Raw genomic sequence first — 23,020 nt, forward strand, 5'->3', positions numbered from 1 at the left:
CCGGTGTTGCATTTCGTGTTGAGCTCCTGTGCAGCTGGTCTTCCCTGGAAGGCCGGTCATGAACCTGAGCCATCTCTGCTCTGACAAAGGCTGCTTCCTTGGGGGCCAAAAAGGGAAGGTTGGAAAAGAACAAAATGCTTCTGGAGTCCTCTTGCTCTGGAGGGTCAGCGTGTCTGCGTCAGGCTGGTGGCAACCAGGCAGGCACTGGGAGCATCAGACCTGGGGGGTGTCCCGCAGAACAGGGGTTTGGTGAGCAGGGAAGGTCTTGGGGTTGTTTCCCAGTCCTGTCTGAGCTGTAAGGATGGGGAGGGCTGTTGGGGGCTTGTCCTAGGCCCAGCATCTTCCCAAACCAGGACCTCCAGGTGGGTGTGAGGCAACTGGACATGGCCATCCTAGTGTCACTGGCCCTGGAGAAAGGTGCCCGCAAGTCAGGCAAGTCCAGGAGCTGTGGAGGTGGCAGGGTCGGCACCTAGGGTCCGGGAGGCTCGCCCTGATGACCAAATCGTGAATGCCTGAGGAGGCTGTGCAGCTGGAGTGAGGCGCACTGCGGGTGCGTGGGGGCATGTCAATAGACCTTCCTACTTGGGAACCCGAGTGACACCTCTGGCCGCCGCTGTCACGGAACGGGGCCTGTTTCTGCCATCCGCTGGCCTCTTCTCCACTCAGTGCTTCGCCAGGTTGGGGCAGGGGGATGACCCGGCCTGGCCGCACCCTGCAGAGACCCGCTGGGAGCTCCTTCTGCAGGGGCAAACTTCGGAGCAGATCCAGGGACTCCGAGGGCCACCCCCCCTCCCCGTGCCCCTCTCCTACCTGGCCCCCTGAAGGTTCACTATGGGGATCCTGTCCATCCTTGCCAACCTCAGTGAGAACAACGGAACCCCGGCAGCCCCCTACCCCGAGGCGCGGCGGAATCCAAACCACGGAGGCCGCTTTCGGTTTTCGGCAAGAACTAAAGTTTCTAATTTTTTTTCCCACGGCACAGGAAGGCAGTCGGCTTTCAAAAAGGAAAAAATACGTATCCCCCTAAGCAAAAGGCGTCGTGCTCTCCCGCGTTAGAGGCACGGCCGCCTTCACTGATCCAGTTTCGTGGGTCACTGATCCAGTTTCGTGGGCAGAGGAGGCTGCTGGGCCCGCAGCCCCGCGGGAGTCCTGGCGGGCCGGGCGCCCCGGCTCTGCCTAGGCTCTGCCCCAGCACCCGGCACGGCGCCCTCTCCCCCAGCGAGACCACTCCCCAGGCCACGGAGGAGGGGCCGAGGCCCTTCGCTTACAACCCCAGTGGGTCACTTCCGTCTTCCAGAGAACTCTTTCCGCCGCCGGGCCAACGCCACTTCCGCCCGCCCTCGATGCCAGGCCGCCGGCTCATCCGGAAGTAAAGCGGAAGTAAATCCGGAACTAAAGCGAGGTCGGGCCAAGCCGGCGCACAGGGCATCCCTTGGGATTGTGGGAAATGTGGTTTTTCGCCAACGTCAGAGAGGGGCGGAGCCTGCGGGCTGTGGGCGGGGCAGGCCGCTCCTCTGGCCGGAAACCGCTGCCTTCTGGGCCCGGCCGGACCTGGGCCGACGCGGAGCGGGACGCCGTGACGCCGCCAGGGGGCGCTGGGAGTGGGTACGGCCTGGCGGCTGCCTGCGGAGCTCAGGGCCGGTTTAGGGACGGACCGGAAGTGCCCAAACTCGGCGGCAGAGTGGTCAGTTTCAGTCCACCCGGGTTAGGTGTGGGGAGGCTCGGCGCGAGCCCTAGGCTGCGGGGGGTCGCGGTCGGGTGAGGCTGGGGCCGGACGGGGACCGCCGCCTCGGGGCCTGGGACGCGCGGCTTCCGTGCCTCCGAGCGTCGACTCCGCCCCCTTGGTGGGTCCCTGGGGTGAAGCGGAGGCTCGGGGAGAGTCTGTGACTGCCCCCAGCTGCGCAGCTGCGGAGCGGGGTTTGTGCCCCAGGCTGGCTGTTTGAGGGAGTGAGCCCTGTTTGAAGTGGCATCCTCATCGTGGGAGAGGGTGATGAGGGTGCCGGGAGTTCTGGTCTGACCGGGGCCGCTGCCGGCGCCTCCCCGCCACTCCCGCGTGACCTCCACGCTCACCTACCTATATTCCAGCCACCCTGAGCACCTGGGGCCGCCACCGCCCACAGACCATGTTCCTGGTGCGCCTGACTTCTCAGCTGCTTAGGGCTGTTCCTCGGGCAGGTAAGCGGCCCCGTGGGGGCAGGGCAGATGGGCAGGATACACACCTGGATTAGGAATGTGGGGCTAGGTAGTCCGAACTGCCCCACCTGCAGAGCCTCACCAGCTTGAGGCCGGGGCCTGGCCACACAGACTCCCTTGTAAACATCCAAGTAACAAAAAAGGGGAAGTCTGGGCCTGAGCACAGCCAGCAGGAGTTCCACTGGGCATACTAGGCCATCCTAGTCTGTGAAGACAGTTCTGCTGCCCAATCGGTGAGGCGGGATTGGCCGTGCTCAGGTCTAGTGTGGCTGGTTGAGTGGTAACTGTGCCATCGTGTTTCCTGCAGGTTGCGGTTGGCCCTGGCCCGTCTCAGGGGTGCTAGGCAGGTGTGCCTGTCGGCCCTGCTACAGCACACAGCCAACAGGCCCAAGCGGAGTTGCCTCCATCCCTGGCAGGGGGCTCCAGCTGGAGCTTGAGGAGATGCTGGTCCCCAGAAAGATGTCCGTCAGTCCCCTGGAGAGCTGGCTGACCGCCCACTACCTCCTACCCAGACTAGCTGCTGGAGGCCCAGCGACCGTGGCTCCAGCCCGACTCTATGAGTGTCCACCTAGCCAAGTGGGGGAACGGGCTGAGCGGGGGGATGTGGGGGCCTGGGACGCACCCCGGATGCAGTGCAAAAATGTACTGAAGATCCGCCGGCGGAAGATGAATCACCACAAGTACCGCAAACTGGTCAAAAGGACCCGGTTCCTGCGGCGGAAGGTCCGGGAAGGGCGCCTGAAACGGAAGCAGGTGAGTGTGGGCCTCTCAGCCTAGGGCCCGGCAAGGAGGCTGAGAATGCGTGACTGTGCCACAAACCAGTCAGCGGTCCCTCCCTGTGCCTTTGCAGATCAAGTTCGAGAGAGACCTGAGGCGCATCTGGCTGAAGGCAGGCTTGAAGGAAGCCCCTGCAGGCTGGCAGACCCCCAAGATCTACCTGAAGGGCAAATGACTCTAGTGCTCCTCCCCCCACCCGTTACCGCTGACGACCCATTGTAATAAACGTTCAGAGAACGCAGCTGTCCCCGACTGCCCTGGACCCTCTTCTGCCTAGTGTGACCTGTCTTAGGTTCGATGCTGGTGCCAGCCTCTGGTTTTCTAGGAGGCACAAGGGCCCCAGGGTGCAGACTGGTGGTTCCTTCCCGGCGAGGGCCCTTCCTGGTGCCAAGCCTGCAGGAATGACAGCCTCCCCTGCCTAGGAACGGTTGCTGCCAGAACAGCTGTAAGCAGAGGCCCAGCCCCGCCCTTAAGGCTGTTTCAGTGGGGGAGGCCGACTCTTACTGGACACACCGATGGCAAGAGTACCAAGGGACAATGCTGGGGGGTGGGCGGTGTCCAGACGGAGTGGGGTGTGGTTGGGTTGTAAGGCGGGGCAGGGAGGGCCTCACTGGGAAGACTGGGGGAGGGGGCCAGGCCGCGTCCCCAGAGATGGAGCTTGGTCCCCTGCAGGTCCCACAGGCCTGGGCCTCGAGTGGCTCTCCGAGCTGTCCTGCTTAGCTAGGGCTGGGGACCCCTCGTCTCCTTTGGGCTCCGTGGCTCTGCACCTCACGGGACCCTGAGTGGGGGCTGATGAAGAAAGGATGGTTGGAGGCAGGTGCTCTGGCAGGCCGAGGGTTGGGGCTCACTGAGGACAGGGCGCTGTTAGCGTGAGCAGGTGGCCCCCAGTGGTTGCAGGTTCCTCCTGGGTGCGGAGGGTCATATGATCTCCGACAGCGGGTGGGGGGACCCGTAGCAGCCTGTGGGCCCCTGCGTCCAGGCTTGGCAAGGGCTGGGCTGCGGGCAGGGGGGCCCGGCCGGAATGCCATGGATGCGGGTGAGGCTGGTTCTCAGCATCTGCCCCGCTCCCTGGTGGCTGGTGTCCTCCCCCCATCCCCACCACCCCGTGGAGGGCGACACCACTTCTCACCGGGGCTGTAGGGACTCCTCGCCTTGTTCCAGAAACGTGTCTGGGGCCGGGCTTGAGTTCTCAGCAAATTACGCACCTCTCGGGGAGGGCTTGAGCGTGGGTTACCCGGCAGTTTCTCTGGGATGGAACAGACCGCATTGTGTTTCTCACCCCACGTTGTCTCAGCGAGCCAGGTGGGCCCCTGCCCTGTGCGTGCCAGCCAGCCAGCCAGGTAACAGCTGGGCCTGTCCGGGTCTCTGTCCGTCAGGGGAGACGGCTCGTGGAACTGCTGTGTATTGTGGGTGATGAGAAGGGTGAAGCTGGCCGTGATCTGGAGGGGACCTTACACAATTGAGGGTACAGGCCTGATTCCGCATTCGGGCTCCTGGCAGCCCCCAGGGGTCGGGGCTGGGACCAGGGCAGCCAGAGCGCCCTGCCGGCCCAGTCACCTGAGAGGGCCCAGGGGGGCCCTGAAAGGCTCCCAGCTAGGATCACAGGCATCCTTCCTGGGTCTCGGTTTCCCCATGTTGGGGGTGTGGGGGCAGTCAGAGGTGCCAGGACGCGGCGGTGGAGCCTTCTGGGGTGGAGGGGGCCATGCCCTGTTAGTGCCAAGTCTGGGCTCCAATCCGCCCAGTCTCCCAGCAGGGCCTCTGCTTGCCAGTGGTGCCCTTGGCCCGTGCCCATGGCTGCCAAGCAGCTGCTGTGCTCACGGATCTTGGGCCACCCAGTCGCGGTAGCTGCCCTGCGGTTTACTCCACTCCTCCCCGGCCGGTGAGAGAGGCACCGGGATACTAAGTTGATCTGCCATCTGGAGACAAAGCCCCTGTCAGGAGCTTGGCTGCGCAGTGGTTCCAGGAGGTGTGACTGGCTGGCCCGTGCAGGAAGCCACAGACCCAGGCTCCTGGAGGCCGGCAGCTGGCAGAGCACCACAGGGCCCCGGCACCCGGGGCACCTGCTCCTACCTCTTCCACCTGCGGTGGGTGCCAGCTGGGGGGGTCCCCTGGAGGTAGGGCACCTGGCCACACCTGGTTGTCCCATGCGTGGGGTACTGCCAGCAGGGGGCAGGGGCCGGGAAAGCTGTTAAGTGAGCGCATGGGGCAGCCCCTGCTGGAGAGTAAAACATCAGTGGGACTGTGGTTGAGACCTCCGCTCCAGGTGTCACTCATGCCTTTGGGTTCCCTCGTGAGCCCCCCCCCCCCCCCAGCCCCTGCTCCCTTCTCTCCCTGCCACTGCCTGGGCTGCACATGTGCACAACCCCTCCTGCCCGTGGCTCGGACCTCTTTGGGCCCCGACCGCGGCCTCAGGAGGCAATTTTGGTGATTTTATTTTTATCTTTGCAGTTCCTCCCAGACTATGAGAGACTCTGCCCCTTCCCTCTTCCCCGTGGGGCCTCCACCCTGCCCCCAGCCTGCGGGGATGTGCAACTCCTCCCTGCTGGCCCCGGGCACCTCCACCCTGCAGATGGGCGTGGCAGAATACCCCTCCTGTCCCTCACTCCAGCCTCTCCCAGCACTGCCTAGGGCTTGGGTTCTGGCCAGAGGCGGCCCCAGCCAGGGCCAGAGCTACTGGCGGTGTTCTTAGGCCCTCGCCGGGGCCCTGCCTCTTGGGCCCAACGTGGAGGCATCTCTGAACTCATCCCTTGTGCCTTGCCACTCTGCTGCTCCGTGTCTGGGGCACGGCCGGTGTCTTGCCTGGGTGTTCCTGCCTACACGGTGGGCCAAGGAAGGAGCCTGAGGCAGGCTCAGGCCCCGGGGGAGGATGCTGAGGCTGGATGCTGGGTCCTGGGAGGGCGGGTTGTGGCCCGTTCACAGCAGATGCACAGGAGACAGCGTGCGTATGTGCGGGGGCCCTGAGCTGGGAATGGCTGTACTCCCCGCTGTCCACGAGGAGTGTGCAGACTGGTGAGGGTGACAGGCTGAGAGCGAGGCCTGTTCCCTGGCCTGGCTATGGTCAGCTGAGCTTGGTGAGGAAGGTCTCTGGAACCCAGGTGGACAGGGGTGGGAGGGAACATTCCTCTCGGGGGCCGAGTTTTGGGAAAAGCTCTTAAAGGGTTCTTGAGCTATGGCCCCTGGGATGGGGCCAAGGAGTCCAGACCTGGGTGTGGAGTTGGCCTCAGGTGGGGGCCAGAGGGTGACAACTCCCACCACCCAGCTTGGCGCCCAGAGGCCAGCCCGTGCCCCCATCAAATTCTGTCCACTGCTGACCTCAGCCTCACAGGGCCATTTGAATGAGGAAACTGCCCCAGGGCATTGGGTCACACAAGGGCTAAATGCTAGAGCCGGGCCTAGAGTCCAGGGAGGCTGGGACTTGGCCACTTCCGGGGGTGGAGTCTGAGCAGCATCCTGAGGCTTGGGGGTCTCGGAGGGGGTGTGGGGGGGCCTCTATGCCTGCGTGTGTTGAGGACCACTCCCGGATGTGCAGGGGAAGGAAGCCCTGAACACGACTCCCAGATGAGCCACGGGCAGGGGAGTGGCTCTGGGAGCGTGGGGGCCAGCCACAGGGCTGTCAGGGCTCCCTGAGGCCGAGGCTGAGGGGAGGGGAGGGGAGGCCTCAGGCCGGGTGCAACCTCTAGAACGTGGCCAAGACCGGGGTCGAGCGGGGTCACCAGGTGGCATTCATAATGCCTGCATCTTGTGGAGGGTGCGTCGGCCCGGCAGATTCGGGAACACAGGGGTCAGCTACAGCTGGACACGGGTGAGTGCCCTGGGACCCGGCACTCCGCGCCCCACATCCTTGTCCCCAGGCTGGCCTCACCCTGCCGCAGATGACGTGCGGTGCGGGAGAAGCAGAGCCCAGCAGCCCAAGGTCTGCTGCGGGTGGAAGGGGGTCCCCGAGGCCAGCGAGACCGTCTCATGGACAGGGGCCTCCTGTCCACCACCTGTGCCAGCCGAGGGGGGTCAGGTAACCACTGGGTCCTCTGCGCCCAGACCAGGGGGGGCCGGGTCGGACGGGCTCTGGGCCCCTCCCCTCCTTCAAGAGGAGCCCATTCACTTTGACCGGTCTTGTTGGTTTTATTATTTTGTATTTACAGTTGAATTTTATTCTTTAGCTTTTCAGCTGAAAGGGGTCTATTCAAAGCCCCCTCCCCAGTCAAGCTTACAGACAAAACTGACGGTCGTCTGCACTTGGCCCTAACTGGGTTTCTCCAGGTCGTGATGCTCTGCATTCTCAGAAAACAGACCCCAACTACAAAACATTGTTGTTTTAATTTTATTTGAGAGAGAGAGCTGGTGAGAGGGGCAGAAGTGGGGGTGGGTGGGTGGGGGGTGGGCAGGGGAGAGAATCTTAAGCAGGCTCCACGCTTGGCATGGAGCCCAGTGTGGGGCTCAATCCTACAACCCTGGGATCATGACCTGAGTCGAAATCAAGAGTCAGATGATCAACCAACTGAGCCACCCAGGCGCCCCTGCAAAACATATTTTTCTCCTGCTGGGCCACAGCCCACATCCTGGATACAGCCCAGGACAGAGCCCCTGGAGAAGGACACAGCCTAGGACATAGACCCTGGAGAAGGACACCGCCCAGGACACAGCCCCTGGAGAAAACTGCCATCTCTTGCTGTCCTCTGGACCGGAGTCGGCCCCCTCCACACACACCCCAAGGGCACAGCCAGGCAACCTTCTCACACCCTTAAAACCCCTTAAAAGGCCCAGCCCTACAGAAGCTCGGAGCCAACATTTCGCCTGACGTCCGGCCCCTCTCCTCCCTTGGAGAATTAACTCGGTCCCGCTGGCTGCTCCGCCCTGTGTCACGGCCACCCCAACACCCACAGCCCAGTAAGATTGTAGCTGCGGGTGAAGCTGTCGTACCAAGCTGAGGACAAAGCGGCGCCCACTGCCTCACCCGCCCTGAGGCCATCGCGGAAGGGCACCCACGGCCCTGCATTCCTGCGCCTCCCGGTGCGGCTGCGACCCAGCCTCCCGCGCTCCCGCGGCCCCTCGACTCGGCAAGATCACGTGTCCTTTCTCGTGCCGCTATTTCTTGTCCGGTTTTGTTGTTGCGTGTTTTTCTTTCTATTTACCTGGAGTCTCAGTTTGGCCCAAAGCCCTCAAGGAATTGTTCACATGGAGCCGCCCTCCTGGCGCCTCTGTCTGGGACCCCTTCGGGGACGCCACGTTCCCGTCTTTCCAGGTTTCCTCCCTTCTCCTGGACCACGTCCTTCTGAGGGTGCGTGGGAGATGGATCATACAGTAGGGATCATGTTTTTTTTTAAAATTAGTAGGGGGGCGCCTGGGTGACTCAGTCGGTTGAGTGTCTGACTTTGGCTCAAGTCACGATCTCACGGTCCGTGGGTTTGGGCCCCACGAATGGCTTTGCGCTGACAGTGTGGAGTCTGCTTTGAATTCTGTCTCCTTCGCTCTCTGCCCCTCCCCCGATTGTGCTCCCTCCCTCCTTCTCTCTCTCTCTCTAACAAAACATTAAGAAAGGTAAAAATACGTAAAAACGAGTGGTAAGAATTGGCACGCGAGCGGATTCCCTGCACCACAGGTGTTGTGCTGGTTCTTGACGGGAGTGACTTCCTTTCACAGCAGACCCGTGATGCGCCTGTTTTCCGAGGGCCCAAGTACAGGGGTCAACCTGCCTACAGGTGGCGAAGAAGCATCCGTGACCCAGCTGCCAGTCTACCTGACTCTAAAATTTAATTTTAAAATATTTTTACGGAGGTTATGCTCGCATGTGCCTGAGTAGTTCAATAGTTCAACGGTGCTTATGGAAACTACCACACCACCTGCCCGGAGGCCACTGTAGCCCCTTAGATGATTCTTTTGGTGTTTGTTGTCATAACTTCAAATTGGTGGCTTTTAGATTTTTTTTTTTTTATTTTGAGAGAGAGAGAGAGTGAAGGAGGGGCAGAGAGAGCGGGGACAGAGAATCCCAAGCAGGCTCCCCGTTATCAGCGCAGAGCCCGATGCAGGGCTCAAACTCACAAACCCGCAAGGTCATGACCTGAGCTGAAATCAGGAGTCGGGCGCTTAGCCGACTGAGCCACCCAGGCCCCCCCAAATAATTTTCATTGTAAGTATGTCCCGGGGGTGCCTGGGTGGCTCAGTTGGTTTAAGTGGCCAACTTCGGCTCAGGTCATGATCTCAAGGTCTGTGAGTTCGAGCCCTGAGTCGGGCTCTGTGCTGACGGCTTGGAGCCTGGAACCTGCTTCGGATTCTGTGTGTGTCTCTCTCTCTGCCCCTCCCCTGCTCTCTCTCTCTCTCTCTTTCTCAAAATAAATAAAACTTGTTATTTATTTACGGTCATGTAAACGTACATATGTATGTTTATATCCTATGAAAATAAGTGCTCTCTATCACTAAACATGTCTTGTAAACGCCAGTGCTCTGAATTATTTGCACTTCATTATGCCACGTGTCTCTCACGTCCCGTGGTACATTATCTTGACGATGTCACAACAGTGTCCCCTTCCCTGCACACATGCTGCTGGGCATCGTGACTCTGTTGCTCGTTCTGCCGAAAGTGGCGTCTGCCTCCCTCCGCGTGACCTGCTCTGGCCCCAGCGTGGAAGCTGCCGAGCCTGGGCCTTGGGGGCCCGGCAGCTTCCGTCAGCGGAAGGAGGCCTGGGCCAGGTTGCTGAGACCCAGGTGAGCGGAGAGAAGGGGCCCCATGGACAGAGGGCCACGTAGAGAGAGACGGGGCCCCGTGGAGAGAAGATCCAGCCGATGCCCCCTCTGAGGCCCCAGGGGCCAGAATGAAGCCGTCCGGACCCTCCAGCCCCGGTCACACCATCCCTCCCAGCGCCACGTGGGGCAGACAAGCTGTCCTGCCGGAATTCCTGACCCGCAGAAGCGTGAGCAGGAGATCACGGACACAGGTCGGATCCCTCCCGCACCACGCCGTGTGGTGAGGGCTGGGCCCCTGCAAGCTACTTTCTGCTTTGGCCGCATAAATGATCTGGGACTCTCCTGCCTTTGTTCAACCAGCATGGGGGCGGGCGCCTGGGTGGCTCAGTCGGTTAAGCGGCCGACTTCGGCTCAGGTCATGATCTCACGGTCCGTGAGTTCAGGCCCCGCGTCGGGCTCTGTGCTGACCGCTCAGAGCCTGGAGCCTGTTTCAGATTCTGTGTCTCCCTCTCTCTGACCCTCCCCCGTTCATGCTCTGTCTCTCTCTGTCTCAAAAATAAATAAACGTTAAAAAAAAAAATTAAAAAAAAAATCAGCATGGACGCGGGGATGCTGTCTTTCTATTTGGATGACGATGCAACAAAACTTGACTGACTTTCTTGCCGCACCGGTCCCAGCTTTGGCTCCCGTGCCCTTTGACACACCCCATCATTCTTGTTTGTTCGTTAGCACTTGCTTGCTTTTTGGCACCACGGGTTCTCCAGGCTTATCTCGTGTATTTCCTCCCCCAGTCCTAAAATAAGCCATTTCTTCAAGGAACCCCGATTCCTTTGTTGGAAAATGGTCTTAGGGACCAGGATCTAAGGGGTGGGCTTGCTGCCTCCCGAACGCAGAGCTAGAAAATGCGAGTATGTGTACTGACCCACGTGTAGACACAGCTCTATGCTTCACATATGCACCTGTGTGCACACCACTCGGGACATGAGCTGATACAGGCGTCTCCCGGCAGTAATCCACGGCCACACGGCTCATTGGAGCCTCCTCTCCTTCCTTAGCCCCCAAGTAGTGACGGACCCGGCCGCCACTGGCCGCCACCACCCGCTTGCCTCATTGTACACATCGGAACGGGTAACCCTGACCCTAACCCGCAGGGGACAGCTCTGTCGGCTCGAGGGCGGGGCTGTGTGCACTTCCTCTCGTGTGGTAGTGCAGACTCTTACCTTAACTTAGGCCAGCGCTGCCCACCCCCAGTCCCTCCCCTCCCCTCCCCCTCCCCTCCCCTCCCCTCCCCCACCTCCTCCCCTCCCCCTCCACTCCACCCCCTCCACTGAGCTCCTTTCACTCCTAATGTCCTTTGCTTGCTTGTTTCTGTCACTTTCTGATTCTCCCAACTTCCTAAACGAGTTTTTAAAAATGTGTCTGTCTTGAGGTTCACTGAGAACTGTGTGGTTCCTTGGGTCTCAGTAAACACACAGTGTCACTTATGCACCATCACGGTAACGTACAGCAGGGCTCTCTTGCTCTTAAGAAATCCCCTGGGCCCCCTACTCAGCCTCATGTTGTAGTTTTAAGGTGGTTTGTTATGCATCAAAGGCTATAAGAAATATCTGGATATATATTGGAATTCCCAAAGATCGAGACTACAGAAATAGTGATCACGATATAAAAACATTTGTTCTTTTCGCATTATGTGTTCTCTGGATGGTAAAGTCAATGTGGTATTTGTGCTGTGTTGCATACGCACTTGAGTGCAGATAACCTGAAGCTGACAGTTTAAATATGTTATCTACAATATAAATGTCTGTGTACGTGCACTCACACAAAGGTAAAGGAATGTTGTTAAACTGAGAACGTGTGTACATAATAAAGAGAAAATGGGGCGCCTGGGCGGCTCCGTCGGCTAAGTGTCCGACTTGGGCTCAGGTCATGATCTCACGGTTCGTGGGTTCGAGCCCCGCGTCAGGCTCTGCACTGACAGCTCAGAGCCTGGAGCCTGCTTCGGATTCTGTGTCTCTCTCTCGCTGCCCCTCCCCTGCTCATGCTCTTTCTGTTTCTCAAAAATAAATAAAACATTAAAAATAAATAAATAAAAATAAATAAATAAATAAATAGATTAAAAAAAAAAAAAAAGGAATGCCATCATTATTGCTACGTTTGAGCAACGTCGCATGTTCACGCCCACGGGTAGGACCCGCACGGTAAGCGTGTTTTGGTGCCCTTGCCCGTCAGTGACAATCAGGACCCCGTGAGGTGAGCAGGAAGCCCCTGGCAGTTTCTCGTGCCCTCCAAGCTCGTCATCGGTTCTTGCTCTCAGAGTGATTGTTGATCAAATCCTTGGAAGGTGCGTTACAGCTGAAGACGGGCTCCGCTCTCTGACCTTCGGATGCGCCGGCCGCCCCGTCAGCTGCGAGGCTTCCTGCTCTCCTCACACTTCCCTGCTGCCAACTGCAAATCTGACACGGATTTTTCTGCAAGAAGGATCAAGAGGGCCCGTTTCTGACAGGCTGTTTCAGGGACTCTTGGCTGGCGATGCCGTACGAGACAGCCTCCTTGGACAAGCTGTCATATGACCACAGCCGGGGACCCGAGCCACGCTGTCCCCGGGGGCCACATCGGGGCTCCGGGGCCCCCCTGCACCAGCTGCTTCCTCTCTGGATGAGGAAGAGCATCCGTCGCATCCAGACTCAGCCTCTTTGGGGCCTCTCCTTTCAGTGTCAGGCTGGTCCCTACCAAAGCTCAAAGCAGACGGCCTGGGAACACATTCAGCTTAGCCCCAGGTCCCCATGACGAAGCAGAGTGAGCGGCGGCCCCGGCTGTGGGTGCAGGTGGGGGTGCTGGGCACACGCAGCGATGGGAGCCCCCCAGGCTGCGGAGCCCACGGCGGGCAATGCAGAGGGAGGCGGGCGCCGGTGTCCCTGTTGAGAGCACTCCAGGAAGATCGCCGTGGTCAAGTCAAGGCTTCAGGATGGCCGAGGGACCGTGCGCCATGGGCACGACGCCACCGGCCCACCCAGCCCAGCCGGACACAAGGGAGAGCCCGACACCCAGTGCAGAGCGGAGATGTGCACAGGGCTCGCGTGCGTGGCCCCACGGCCTGTCCTGGGGGACGGGATGGTGGTGGCCATGTCACATTTAAAGGCAGATCTATTGCCCTCGGGTGGGCACGGGAAGCAGCCATGTCCTCGAGGAGCCGGGACACGCACTGCGTGCGGGAGCAACGCTCCGTGGGGCCTCTCAGGACACTGGCCCGGAGGCCGCTCCGCAGCCTGCCTGCCCAGCCGTCCCCAAGGACGGAGCGTCCCTTCCCGGCAAGCTGGAGATGTGGGGGGACATGGGGATCTCGCAGGCGGAGGTCACCCCCACAGTCAGAGGCGCCGCAGGCGGAATCCGCTAGAACCAGATCATCGGTTCTTGGTTCCTGGCTTCAAAACTGATGGCCTGTGAGGACAGTACAGAAACGATCCCAGCACGACAGGAGACGCCGTTTACGGACGTGGCCCAGGAGCCCGAGGCTTACAAACCATAGAGTAAATAGGCTTCTGCGCATCATCAGCTGGTTGGCAGGGCCGCCACAGACCAAGGAAGCCGAGCGAGGACAGCCCCCCACTAACGATGCCACGCCAGGAAACCGCTGATCGGGGGGCCGACCGTGACTAGTAAAATCTGTGGTCCTGGTCGCTTGACATTTTCTCGGGACGAAAGCGTTGGCTGCTCCCTGAAGCCAGGTTTCTGTATTTCCATAGTTTGTCTGTATTTTCAGATCACGGTGTCTCGATGCCTGGACGATGTCCCAGCCCCGTCTTGGCGGGCCATCCGGCCCACGGTCCTCACGAGAAGGCAGCTCACGGTCTGTTCCTCGGGGTCACCGGCTCTCCTGAGGGACGCGCCCAGGCTGTGCGAGTCTACTGCCTCCCTCGTGGCGTGAGACGTGACCGTGTGGCAAACCGCTGCGCCTCGGGGGGAGGGACCAGCACACATGCAAGCGGCCCCTCCCCGGAGCTGGTCAGAACCGGCAGAGGCTGGCCGTGGCGCTGGGAGAGCTTGTGTCGCTCACACGTGGACGCAGCTCCCGAGCAGCCTTGGGGCCTGCCCGCACCATCCCTGCGGCCAGCGGCCAGTCCCAGACTGGACACCAGTTGCTTTTCCTTGTGAAACTTGTGCCTCGTGCTGCCGTAGGCCCTGCCCCCGCTCTGTGCCGGGAGCCCGCTGCCTTGGCCGTCCAGTGCTGTACCGCGCGCGGCCACAGGTTAGCGGCGTGGCACAGGAGACTCGTCACACAGCTCCCATGGCCCACACGCCCGGATACGTGGCTTCTGGGCCCTCGGCGTCCTCCCCCGCGATCATTCCGGGGACGCTGCAGGACTGAGGTCCATTTTCTTCTCGGCTGGTTGCCTGGGGGCAGCCCCGCGGTCCCCTCCAAGGGCCCTTTCACGCGCCGGCCGGCCGTGATGGCGACCGGCAGACAGTGACATCCCAGCATGTTGTCACGTGGGTGCAAAGGACTCTTCCAGCCTTGTCGCCGCTCCTGCCCACGCTGAGGGAGACAGGACACGGGGGGACCGAGCCTCACAGCTCGGCACACCACCTGGCCCCGGCAGGGCTGTTTTCCTTGTGTGTTCACGTCAATCCTCCCAGCCCTGAGCCGTCTGGACCACACCCTCCTCACTTAGACCCTGCGGGCCCCCCCACGAGAGCCAGACTGCAGCCCTCACGGACCTCCCTGTGCGAGGCGCTGCTCTCTCCCCTGGGAGGTGGTTCCCCAGGCGCCGCCCGCCTGGAAGGACATTTACCTGTGGGTGTCCCTGCATCAGAGGCCATCCCGGTCAGTCCCACGGAGGAAGACCCTGCCCCGTTTTCGTCTCCAGACAGCACTTCTCCCAGAGATGAAAACAACCTTATTTGTCAGTGGGCGGACCTGCCGTCCGTCTGCCTCCCTCCAGCAACTCGCAGTGCCCTGGCACACAGTAGGCGCTCAGCAAATATTTGTTGCGTGACATTATTGGTGGGTGTGAGCACGTGTCTCTGTGTCTGGTTGTGGCTGGTGGCGTCTCTGAGTGCCTGTGGTTTCTCCTCCCAGTGAGCCCGGCTGCCTGGAATGTCTGAGTCCTCGGGAGGAAGAGGCAGAAGCTGAGTCTGTCAGGCTGAGTGACTGACCCCGGCCTCGTCCAGCCACGCCTCCGAGGAGAGGGGCGGTGGGTCTGGGCCTCTGGGCTGGCTGGGGGATTGGCCAGAGTTCAGGGTGGGACCAAGGTGATGTCCGTGGGTTTGTTTTGTCCTGGTCGGGTCCCTTCCCTTCCCGAGGGAAAACGGAGTGCGGGCGACACCGGGAAATGAGCAACCCACAGGCACTCGTGAAGGAGCAGGAGGCCTCAAGCCTCTGCCGGGGGAGGGGCACGTGGCCTGCTGGCTCTCTGCTCTCATCTGTGGCTATTTCCTGCCAAGAGCGGGGGTGGAGGGGTGGGCAGCGGCCCTTTGCCGCTGACTTTGGTTTTGCTGGCCTCAAGCAGAGAGGGCAGGGAAAGGGGTTTGCAGCCCTCCACTGCCTCTGTCCCTTCTTGCCCAGGGTGCGTGGGGGGTCAGCTTCCCCCCAGGGGCGGCCCCCTCAGACTTCTGCACTTGGGCCGAGCTGAGGGCTGAGTCCAGACCTCGAGGGCCCCGCTGGACCTCAGTGTGCAGGGCCTGAGGCCAGGGAACCTGTTGGGAACAGGAGGGCGCCCACAGGCTCAGGGCTGGAGCTGCCCCCTACCCCCTTGTCCCCTCCTAGACAGAGGGACCAGCCCTGGGCCATTTCTGTCTCCCTCCAGCACTGCCTGGACATCTTCCCTCCGTGGGGGAGAGGCAGCCCGGCAGACAGAGGCGGGAATGGGGGACAGAGATGGAGAGACATGGGCGGGGCCCAGAGAAGGGAGGTCACCAGCTAATATAAACCAGTTAAAAAAACAGGAGGAGAGGCCAGGCCTCAAGGCCAGCCAGGCGGGCTTGTTTTTCCAGAATGAAAGGCCCAGGGAGGGGCTGGGGCCAGGACAAGCTCTGATTCCAGTTTGGAAAAGGGGCTCCAGCCCCCCCCCCCCCCCCCCCCGGGGCCTGGGTCTTGCTGAGGAAATGGGTTCATTAGGTCTGGGTTGGGGGGGCCCTCTTCACACCCTCGTGGCTGGTCCCCCTTGTGGCCTTCACTCCCTCCGTGGCAGTGGCAGTCTCCCCAGCTGACCTGGAGCCTAAGAGTCTGGTTGGGCTGGGTTTCTTGCTACTCTGAGGACTTGGGGACCAGGACAGGGTTCAAGGGTGAGATGCCAGCCACCAGGAACTGATGCCCGTGACCATAATTCTATTCAAATGGGCAGTCTAAAAAATGCACTGTGGAGTTTTTGCGGTTGTTTGGATTTTTTCTTCCTTTTTTTCCTTTTTGAGGTTTGCTTAACTAGAAAGAGTGGGTTTGGTACACAGTGTGTGCTCTGTTATTTTGCATTTGTTTACGTGACTTGGTAATTTTTCCCAGAGCTTCAAATTTGTGCTTTCCGGGGGGCAGGCTCCCAGCACCACCCCCCCGCCCCTGACTCTGGGCAAGGAGGAGGTGCTCCAGGGAGCATCTTCTCCAGGGTTTGGTTTCAGGGACACCAAGGTCTGCCCTTGATGGTGGGCAGATGGGGGGGGGGGGGCAGGGGGTGTCCAGGCCGGGGGGAGGGGCTGCTCAAACGCTGGGCGCTCAGTGCTCAGGGTCCCCACCCTCATGCCCTGGCAGGCTCCTCTGGGTGGTAGAGATGACTGGCCAAGAGCAGGGCCCACTGTGCTGTCCTGAAGCTCCTGGGCTGGTGTCCCTGTTCTCTTCGGTTTACGGGTGAATATGTGCAGCGCCCCCTCCCCCCAGGAGGCTAAGGGGAAGAGCTGTGGGTCTGGTAGCTGGGGCTCCTTGGGGGTCCCCAAGCCCCAGGATGCCTGGAACGACACAGCAGGCGCGGAGGGGACGGCCAGGCTGTCCACGTAGGGGAACCCCCTGGGCCAGGGTCCGCCTACAGAGGTGGAAGGGAGGTGAAGTACGCCCCAGAAGCCCAGCTCTGCAGCAGCCCCAGAAGGGCCTCTTATGTCACAGCCGCCCCCACGGCATTAGGGCCATGCCCTCAGCCCTCCTGCCCCTCTAAGGGCTGGGCTACTGCCCCCCCATCCTCCCAGGGCCTGAGCCATCCCCGGGCCGGATGGCTGCTCAGATTCCCCTCACCTTGTCGGACCCAGTGACCATGCTCCTACCCCTCCCCACCAGGCCAGACCAGGATTCGGGGAAGACTAGGGGCCAGCTAGAGCCAGAGGGGGCGGTCTGCAGACTGTCGACCCGGCCCAGGGCTCCGTGATGTCATGGCGGGTGCTAAGGAGGGGGAGGGGGCCGGGCTGTTTTTCTGGAGAGTTGGAGCAGAAGTGAGACAAAGCCAGGCAGGCGGGCCAGGCGGGCGCCATGGAGCTGCGGTCTCAAGTCCTGCTCTGGGAACTGTTGCTTCTGCAGAGTGAGTGCGGGGTGGGTGAGGGTCCGGAGTGGGAGCACAGGCGGGTCTTCGGGAGTTTCCATTCTGGGCAAAGCCTCCGGTCTGAGCTTGAGCGCAGAGGGGTGGGACACTCCCACCCTGCGGGGAAGGGGCTGGTCTGGGGGGCCTCGAGGGAGTAGCTCGCCAGGATAAGGGCCCCCCAGGACCCAGGAGGGTGTGAGGATTTATGTTGGATCTCCACCAGAACTTTCCCTCACACGGATTAGGGAGCCAGAGGCTGAGGTGGTGGGCGCCTCTCGCTGGGGTCCCTCCTGCACCCCACTCTTCCAGGAAGCTCCTCAGGTCTGCACTTCTCCCAGTGGCCAGAAAAGGAGTAGGTTGGGGATTTAGGGGGCCTGGGAGTGGTGCGGCTCACAGGGTCTGTTCCAGACGCCCCCTGGCTCCCAGGCCCCCTGAGCCCGCCTCCTGGGCTGGCCTGCTGACCCGGCACATTCCTCCTGGTCCCGGGCGCTCAGCCCATCTCTGGAGCAGGAACTTGCTGGTGGGGTGCGGATGGTCCAGCCGCTCGTGCTTTGGACCTCTGCCCTTCGGAAAGGCTGAGGGGGCTCCGACCCTGAGAACTGGGTGCGGGGCAGGGCTCCCAGCTGTCTGAGAACCCTCAAGGGCTCACGTGGCATGGCCCTCGGCAGGTGCACCTACCACGTGGGATATGAACGTGCAGGAGCCCCCTCCCCCCCCCCCCCCCAAACCAGCTTGGGTATCAGGCTTTGGTGCTCTGGGGGCCTTGCTGCAGTGATGGTGACAGTGGCCACCATTCCTGTGTGGGGCTGTTGGTCACACACACACACACTCCAGAGCCGGCCCCACCGTCCAGCCCCAGAAGGGCAAGTGCTGCGCCGCAGCCCAGGGAGGTGGCTGTGAGGACTGGGTGGGGGGGCCGTGGGAGGGGTGCCTCTGTCATGCCGGGCTAAAGGAGACCGCCCTCCGCCCACTTGGCCTGGCTCTCCTGACTTTATCCCCACCTGTGAGGCAGGTGTTCATTAACACCCACCTGGCAGGGACTATAGAGGGACGCAGGGATCCAAGTGTGATGGCCCTGGGCCGGGTGGATGACGGGGGTGTAAATGTTCAGGTTGCGCTCCCCCTCCCCCAGTGTGACTCTCCTCTTCTTCTAGGCTCTGCTGTGCTTCTGTCCTCAGGTTAGTGACCGCCCCCTCCCTCGTGCCAGACCCACCCTATACCATCCCCTCGGGTCCTTCCCTCCCCCTGACTCCTCCTCCCCACCAGTGCCCTCAGGGCCCGCGCCAGCCGCCAGCTCCGTGGTGTCCGAGTCCACCGTGAGCTGGGCGGCCGGCGCCCTGGCGGTGCTGCGCTGCCAGAGCCCGAGAATGGTGTGGACCCAGGACCGGCTGCACGACCGCCAGCGCGTGGTCCACTGGGACCTGAGCGGCGGCCCGGGCGGCGGCCCCGCCCGCCGGCTCGTAGACATGTACTCCGCGGGCGAGCAGCGCGTGTACGAGCCGCGCGACCGCGGCCGCCTCCTGCTGCCGCTCTCCGCCTTCCACGACGGCAATTTCTCGCTGCTCATCCGCGGTAAGGAGCCTGGGGCGCGCGGCGGGGGCCGCAGGGGCCGCGGGGGCGCGGGCCGGCCGCGCACCCCACCGCTGGGTTTTCTCTCGGGTCCGCAGCGGTGGAGGAGGCCGACGAGGGGCTGTACACCTGCAACCTGCACCACCATTACTGCCACCTGTACGAGACCCTGGCCATACGCCTCCAGGTCACGGACAACCGTGAGTGCGCCCGCCCCCGCCCGCGCCCCCCGCCCCCCGCCGGCCCCCTCCCCGCCCGCGCGCGCTGACCCGCACCTGCACCCCCAGCCCGGGCGGCCGGCGCGCACTGGGACGGCGAGAAGGAGGTGCTGGTGGTGGAGCGCGGCGCGCCCGCGCTGCTGACCTGCGTGAACCGGGCGCACGTGTGGACCGACCGGCACCTGGAGGAGGCGCAGCAGGTGGTGCACTGGGACCGGCAGCCGCCCGGGGTGCCGCACGACCGCGCCGACCGCCTGCTGGACCTGTACGCCTCGGGTGAGCGCCGCGCCTACGCGCCGCCCTTCCTGCGCGACCGCGTGGCGGTGGGGGCGGACGCCTTCGCGCGCGGCGACTTCTCGCTGCGCATCGAGCCGCTGGAGCCCGCCGACGAGGGCACCTACTCCTGCCATCTGCACCACCACTACTGCGGCCTGCACGAGCGCCGCATCTTCCACCTGACGGTCACTGAGCCGGTCGCTGAGCCGCCCCCGCGGGACTCGCCGGGCAACGGTTCCAGCCACAGCGGTGCCCCTGGCCCAGGTGCCGCGTGGCCCCTCCCCGCCCCAACCCCGGGCCCTGGGTGTCTGGCGAGGGGAGCCGAGCCCCCCCCCCCCCCCGGCCCCACCGTGGGCCGCGGCCGGCTGTCCCTTCCCGGGACCCGGACCCGGTGCACGCTCGGCGGGTCATGCCGCGAGCTCCCTGACGCCTTCCCCGTACGGCCCCGTGCAGATCCCACGCTGGTGCGCGGCCGCAGCGTCATCAACGTCATCGTCCCCGAGGGCCGGGCCCACTTCTTCCAGCAGCTGGGCTACGTGCTGGCCACGCTGCTCCTCTTCATTTTGCTGTTCATCGCCGTCATCCTGGCCACCCGCCAGCGCCGCCGCGGAGGTGAGCTGGGGCTCTCCGGCGCAGGGGTGAGGCCAGAGCCAGCAAGCCTTTCCCGACCAGAAGCGGGATGTGGGGTGCGGCGGGGATGGGAACGCCCCTCAGGGCCTAGGGAGCTGGGGAGGGGGCGAGACGGCACCCAACTCGAGTCTCCCTCCCCAGGCTACGAATACTCGGACAAGAAGTCAGGGAAGCCAAAGGGGTGAGTGTCGCCTCCAGGCTCTCCTGGGGACCAGAACCACCCCCCCTCCACCCCACCGCCTGCTCTAACCACCCACCACCCTCGCACCTCCAGGAAGGATGTGAACATGGCAGAGTTTGCTGTGGCCACAGGAGACCAGGCTCTTTACAGGAGTGAGGATATCCAACTAGGTGAGGGGGGCCCCAGAACCAAGACCGACTGTGGCTCCAGGCCTGGGCTAGGGGAAAGCACAGCCCCGCGGGGGGCGGGGCGAGGAGGCTCAGCCTGCTCTTTGCCTACACCAGATTACAAAAACAACATCCTGAAGGAGAGGGCTGAGCTGGCCCACAGCCCACTGCCCGCCAAGTACATTGACTTGGACAAAGGTGAGTGGCTAGGAGGGTGGGGCTGGTACCTCACCTCACCCACGCTCACTAGCCAACACCCCCCCCCTGGGGGGGGGGCAGGAGTCCCTGGGCGGTCCTGCTGGATGTCTGCCTTGTGTTTACCCCACCTGTCCCCCTTGGCTTCCAGAGTTCAGGAAGGAGTACTGCAAATAAGGCGACCCTGGGCTCCTGGCTGGGCCAGCAGCCCTGCCGACTCCTGTCTTGGAGGATGACCTCCTGACCCTCATGTGGCTCACCCTACACCCTTCAGCGGCTGGTCCCGCTGTTCTGGAACTTGGCCTCGACTGGCACAGAGCAAGGCTGCCTCCCAGGAGCTGTACTAATCCCCACAAGCAGCAGGGGGCTCTCTGGGACTCTGCTCCATGCAGCAGCCCTCAGGTGCCTATTGGCTCCCACACCCACTGGTGGTCCTGCCCCCCCCCCCCACCTCCAGGCAGAGCCCAGACCCCACTGATGTTGACCAACCCTTTGGGCTCTCCTGGCCTCTGGCGCTGTGGGCTGGGGCTCGGTGCTCAGATCAGCCCCAGGACTAGCACCCTTCCTTCACCCCTTTCTAGGGGGACCCTAAGGCTGGGATCTGAGGATTGCACACTCCAGGCCCCAGGCTAATTCTCCTCTGCTCTGTGTTGGGGTACTTGGGGCTGCGCAGGGGCCCCTTCTCTGCCTTCCGCCCAAATTGCCTTGACAGTCACTGGGCTCCGTGTGACTTTTGACCCTGACCCCACTCCCATAGCCCCTCCCTGGGCTGGAGTCTGGGGCTGGGACCTCCTCCTTCGGCCTGTTTTGGCTGAGGACAGGGGAAGGGTAAAGATGGTTCTAGAGTGGCTTGTGTTGCCACTCCCAACACCCCACGTTTGCTCCTCCTAGGAAACTGCCATCATCACAATAAAGACCACATGATTTTTAGACTCTGCCCGGGTATGCATGCCTCTGTGGCTCCTGCTTTATGTCCCGGGGGCAGAGTCTGGGCTTTGGGAACCTCAAAATGCTTTCCTTCATCTGAAGCCCTGCTGTCACTGCCCATTTCTTTGAGTGGAAGGTCTGAGTCCAGGTACCCCGGGAAGAGCCACATCAAGGTCAGTCCTATGGCACTATTCCTGGTCGGTCGTGAAGGAATTTCAGTTCTCTTCTGAGGGTTTATTTGGACACGGAGGAGGAGAGCCAGGATGCGCTCAGGGGACAGTCCTCTGAGAAAGCAGACGCCAAAATGGGATTCGATGTGTGAGGGTAAAGAGGGGGGAAGCAAGAGTGGGCACCAAAGGTAGGACACTTGTGAGGGGGAGGGGAGGGGGCTGCAGGAGGAAGAGGACTGTGTTTCTCCAAACATGCCCCCCTCCTCTAAAACCCTCCCAGGCAGCAAGGGCTGGAAACCGGAGGTCGTGTGTCAGTAACATGCAGCTTAGGGCGCCTGGGTGGCTCAGTAGGTTAAGCATCTGACTTTGGCTCAGGTCATGATCTCATGGTTTGTGAGTTTGGGCCCCACCTTGGGTGAGCACGAGCCCCGCTTCTCTCTGCCCCTCGTGGGATTCTCTCTCTCTCCTCACTCACTTGCGCACGCGCTCTCTCTTAAATAAAAATGTGCAGTTTATGACTGTCTACGTTAGGGTGCACAAGCCACCCACACGGAGTCCGCAGGTAACTTGGCATCTGAGCTCCCACTCTGGGGACGTGAAAACCCCAGGGCTGCTTTGGGGAAGGCACAGTTTCAGTACACTCACACAAAGGAAGTCAAAAGATTTGTTACTTACAGATCCTAGAACAGGGGTGCAGTGAGCAGGGGGAGGGCAGTTCTCTATCCCAGATCAGCAGAGAGCAGAAGAGAGACTGCAGGGTGCCATACGCCCATGACTTAGAACGTGGCTGGGGCAGGGGTCGCTAATTTTTTGTAGGCTCAATTCTGAACAGCCAGTTTAAAAGGTACCTAGGGAAACACGAGGCAGGCGTTTGTGGTGGACACCCTAAGCTCGGGTTCTTAGCTCAGTGTCGGGACTCAGTGTGAGCAGGCTTGTCTTGCTGTAAATGCCTGGACAGCACCTCAGAATGGCTGTTTTCTCACCACACACCTGCAAGGGTCCCACAGTGGCAAAGGCAGGGAGCGAGGCTGGGCCAAGGGGCTGTGGCTTGCTTGCTAATGGGCCTCCCTCTCAGCCTAGTGACCCCTAGCCCCACAGTAGCTGCACTGCTCTGACCACAGACTCACCTCTCCTTGCTGTGCGCCAGCCTGACCACATCAGAATCCACTCTGGTATTGTCTCTAGCCTCCAGCTACCAGTGTCCCATGACTTGGGCAGTCTGGTGAGAAAGAAAGGCTTGGGGGGGCCAAAGCGCGGATGGGGCATCAGACCCCCTGCATGTACGTGACCGGCAGTCATTTATATCCGGCCCGCGAGATGCTGGGCCACTAGTGAGCTCTCGGGTGGGGACTATCTTCCTCCTTCCCTAGACACCCAGCAGAGAGCCATGGCAGACCCTTCATCCAAGGCCATACTGCCCAGTATCCTCAGATTACTTCTGGGGAAACGGAGCCCCAAGGGGAGAAAGCACAGGCTTTGTTAAGTGGAGGTCAACCTCACAGATCCCTGCCTGCTCTCCCTGTCAGAGCGCAGGAGACTGGAGGTC

General features: G+C 61.9%; 2 protein-coding genes across 4 annotated transcripts; both read left to right on the plus strand.

The window, feature by feature from the left end:
- Window positions 1-1,527: 1,527 nt before the first annotated feature.
- On the plus strand, window positions 1,528-3,211 carry AURKAIP1 (aurora kinase A interacting protein 1). 2 transcript variants are annotated; one of them, XM_047869179.1, is made up of 4 exons: window positions 1,528-1,684; window positions 2,086-2,175; window positions 2,501-2,946; window positions 3,044-3,211. In XM_047869179.1, exons 2-4 carry the CDS (start codon window positions 2,124-2,126, stop codon window positions 3,143-3,145), a joined length of 600 nt encoding a protein of 199 aa, XP_047725135.1. In that variant the 5' UTR covers window positions 1,528-1,684; window positions 2,086-2,123; the 3' UTR covers window positions 3,146-3,211. The 2 variants fall into 2 exon arrangements, with proteins under 2 accessions (XP_047725135.1, XP_047725136.1); XM_047869180.1 differs by lacking the exon at window positions 1,528-1,684 and adding an exon at window positions 1,691-1,844.
- A 13,809-nt stretch (window positions 3,212-17,020) lies between these two features.
- On the plus strand, window positions 17,021-21,314 carry MXRA8 (matrix remodeling associated 8). 2 transcript variants are annotated; one of them, XM_047869400.1, is made up of 10 exons: window positions 17,022-17,141; window positions 18,296-18,319; window positions 18,408-18,713; window positions 18,809-18,910; window positions 18,998-19,468; window positions 19,658-19,816; window positions 19,976-20,015; window positions 20,109-20,185; window positions 20,300-20,380; window positions 20,529-21,314. In XM_047869400.1, the coding sequence occupies exons 1-10, from the start codon at window positions 17,093-17,095 to the stop codon at window positions 20,552-20,554; spliced, it is 1,335 nt and encodes a 444-aa protein (XP_047725356.1). In that variant the 5' UTR covers window positions 17,022-17,092; the 3' UTR covers window positions 20,555-21,314. The 2 variants fall into 2 exon arrangements, with proteins under 2 accessions (XP_047725357.1, XP_047725356.1); XM_047869401.1 differs by lacking the exon at window positions 20,300-20,380 and having other exon boundaries at window positions 17,021-17,141.
- The last annotated feature ends 1,706 nt before the right edge of the window (window positions 21,315-23,020 follow it).

The sequence above is a fragment of the Prionailurus viverrinus genome, chromosome C1, assembly GCF_022837055.1.
Source record: "Prionailurus viverrinus isolate Anna chromosome C1, UM_Priviv_1.0, whole genome shotgun sequence".
Taxonomy (NCBI): Eukaryota; Metazoa; Chordata; class Mammalia; order Carnivora; family Felidae; genus Prionailurus; species Prionailurus viverrinus.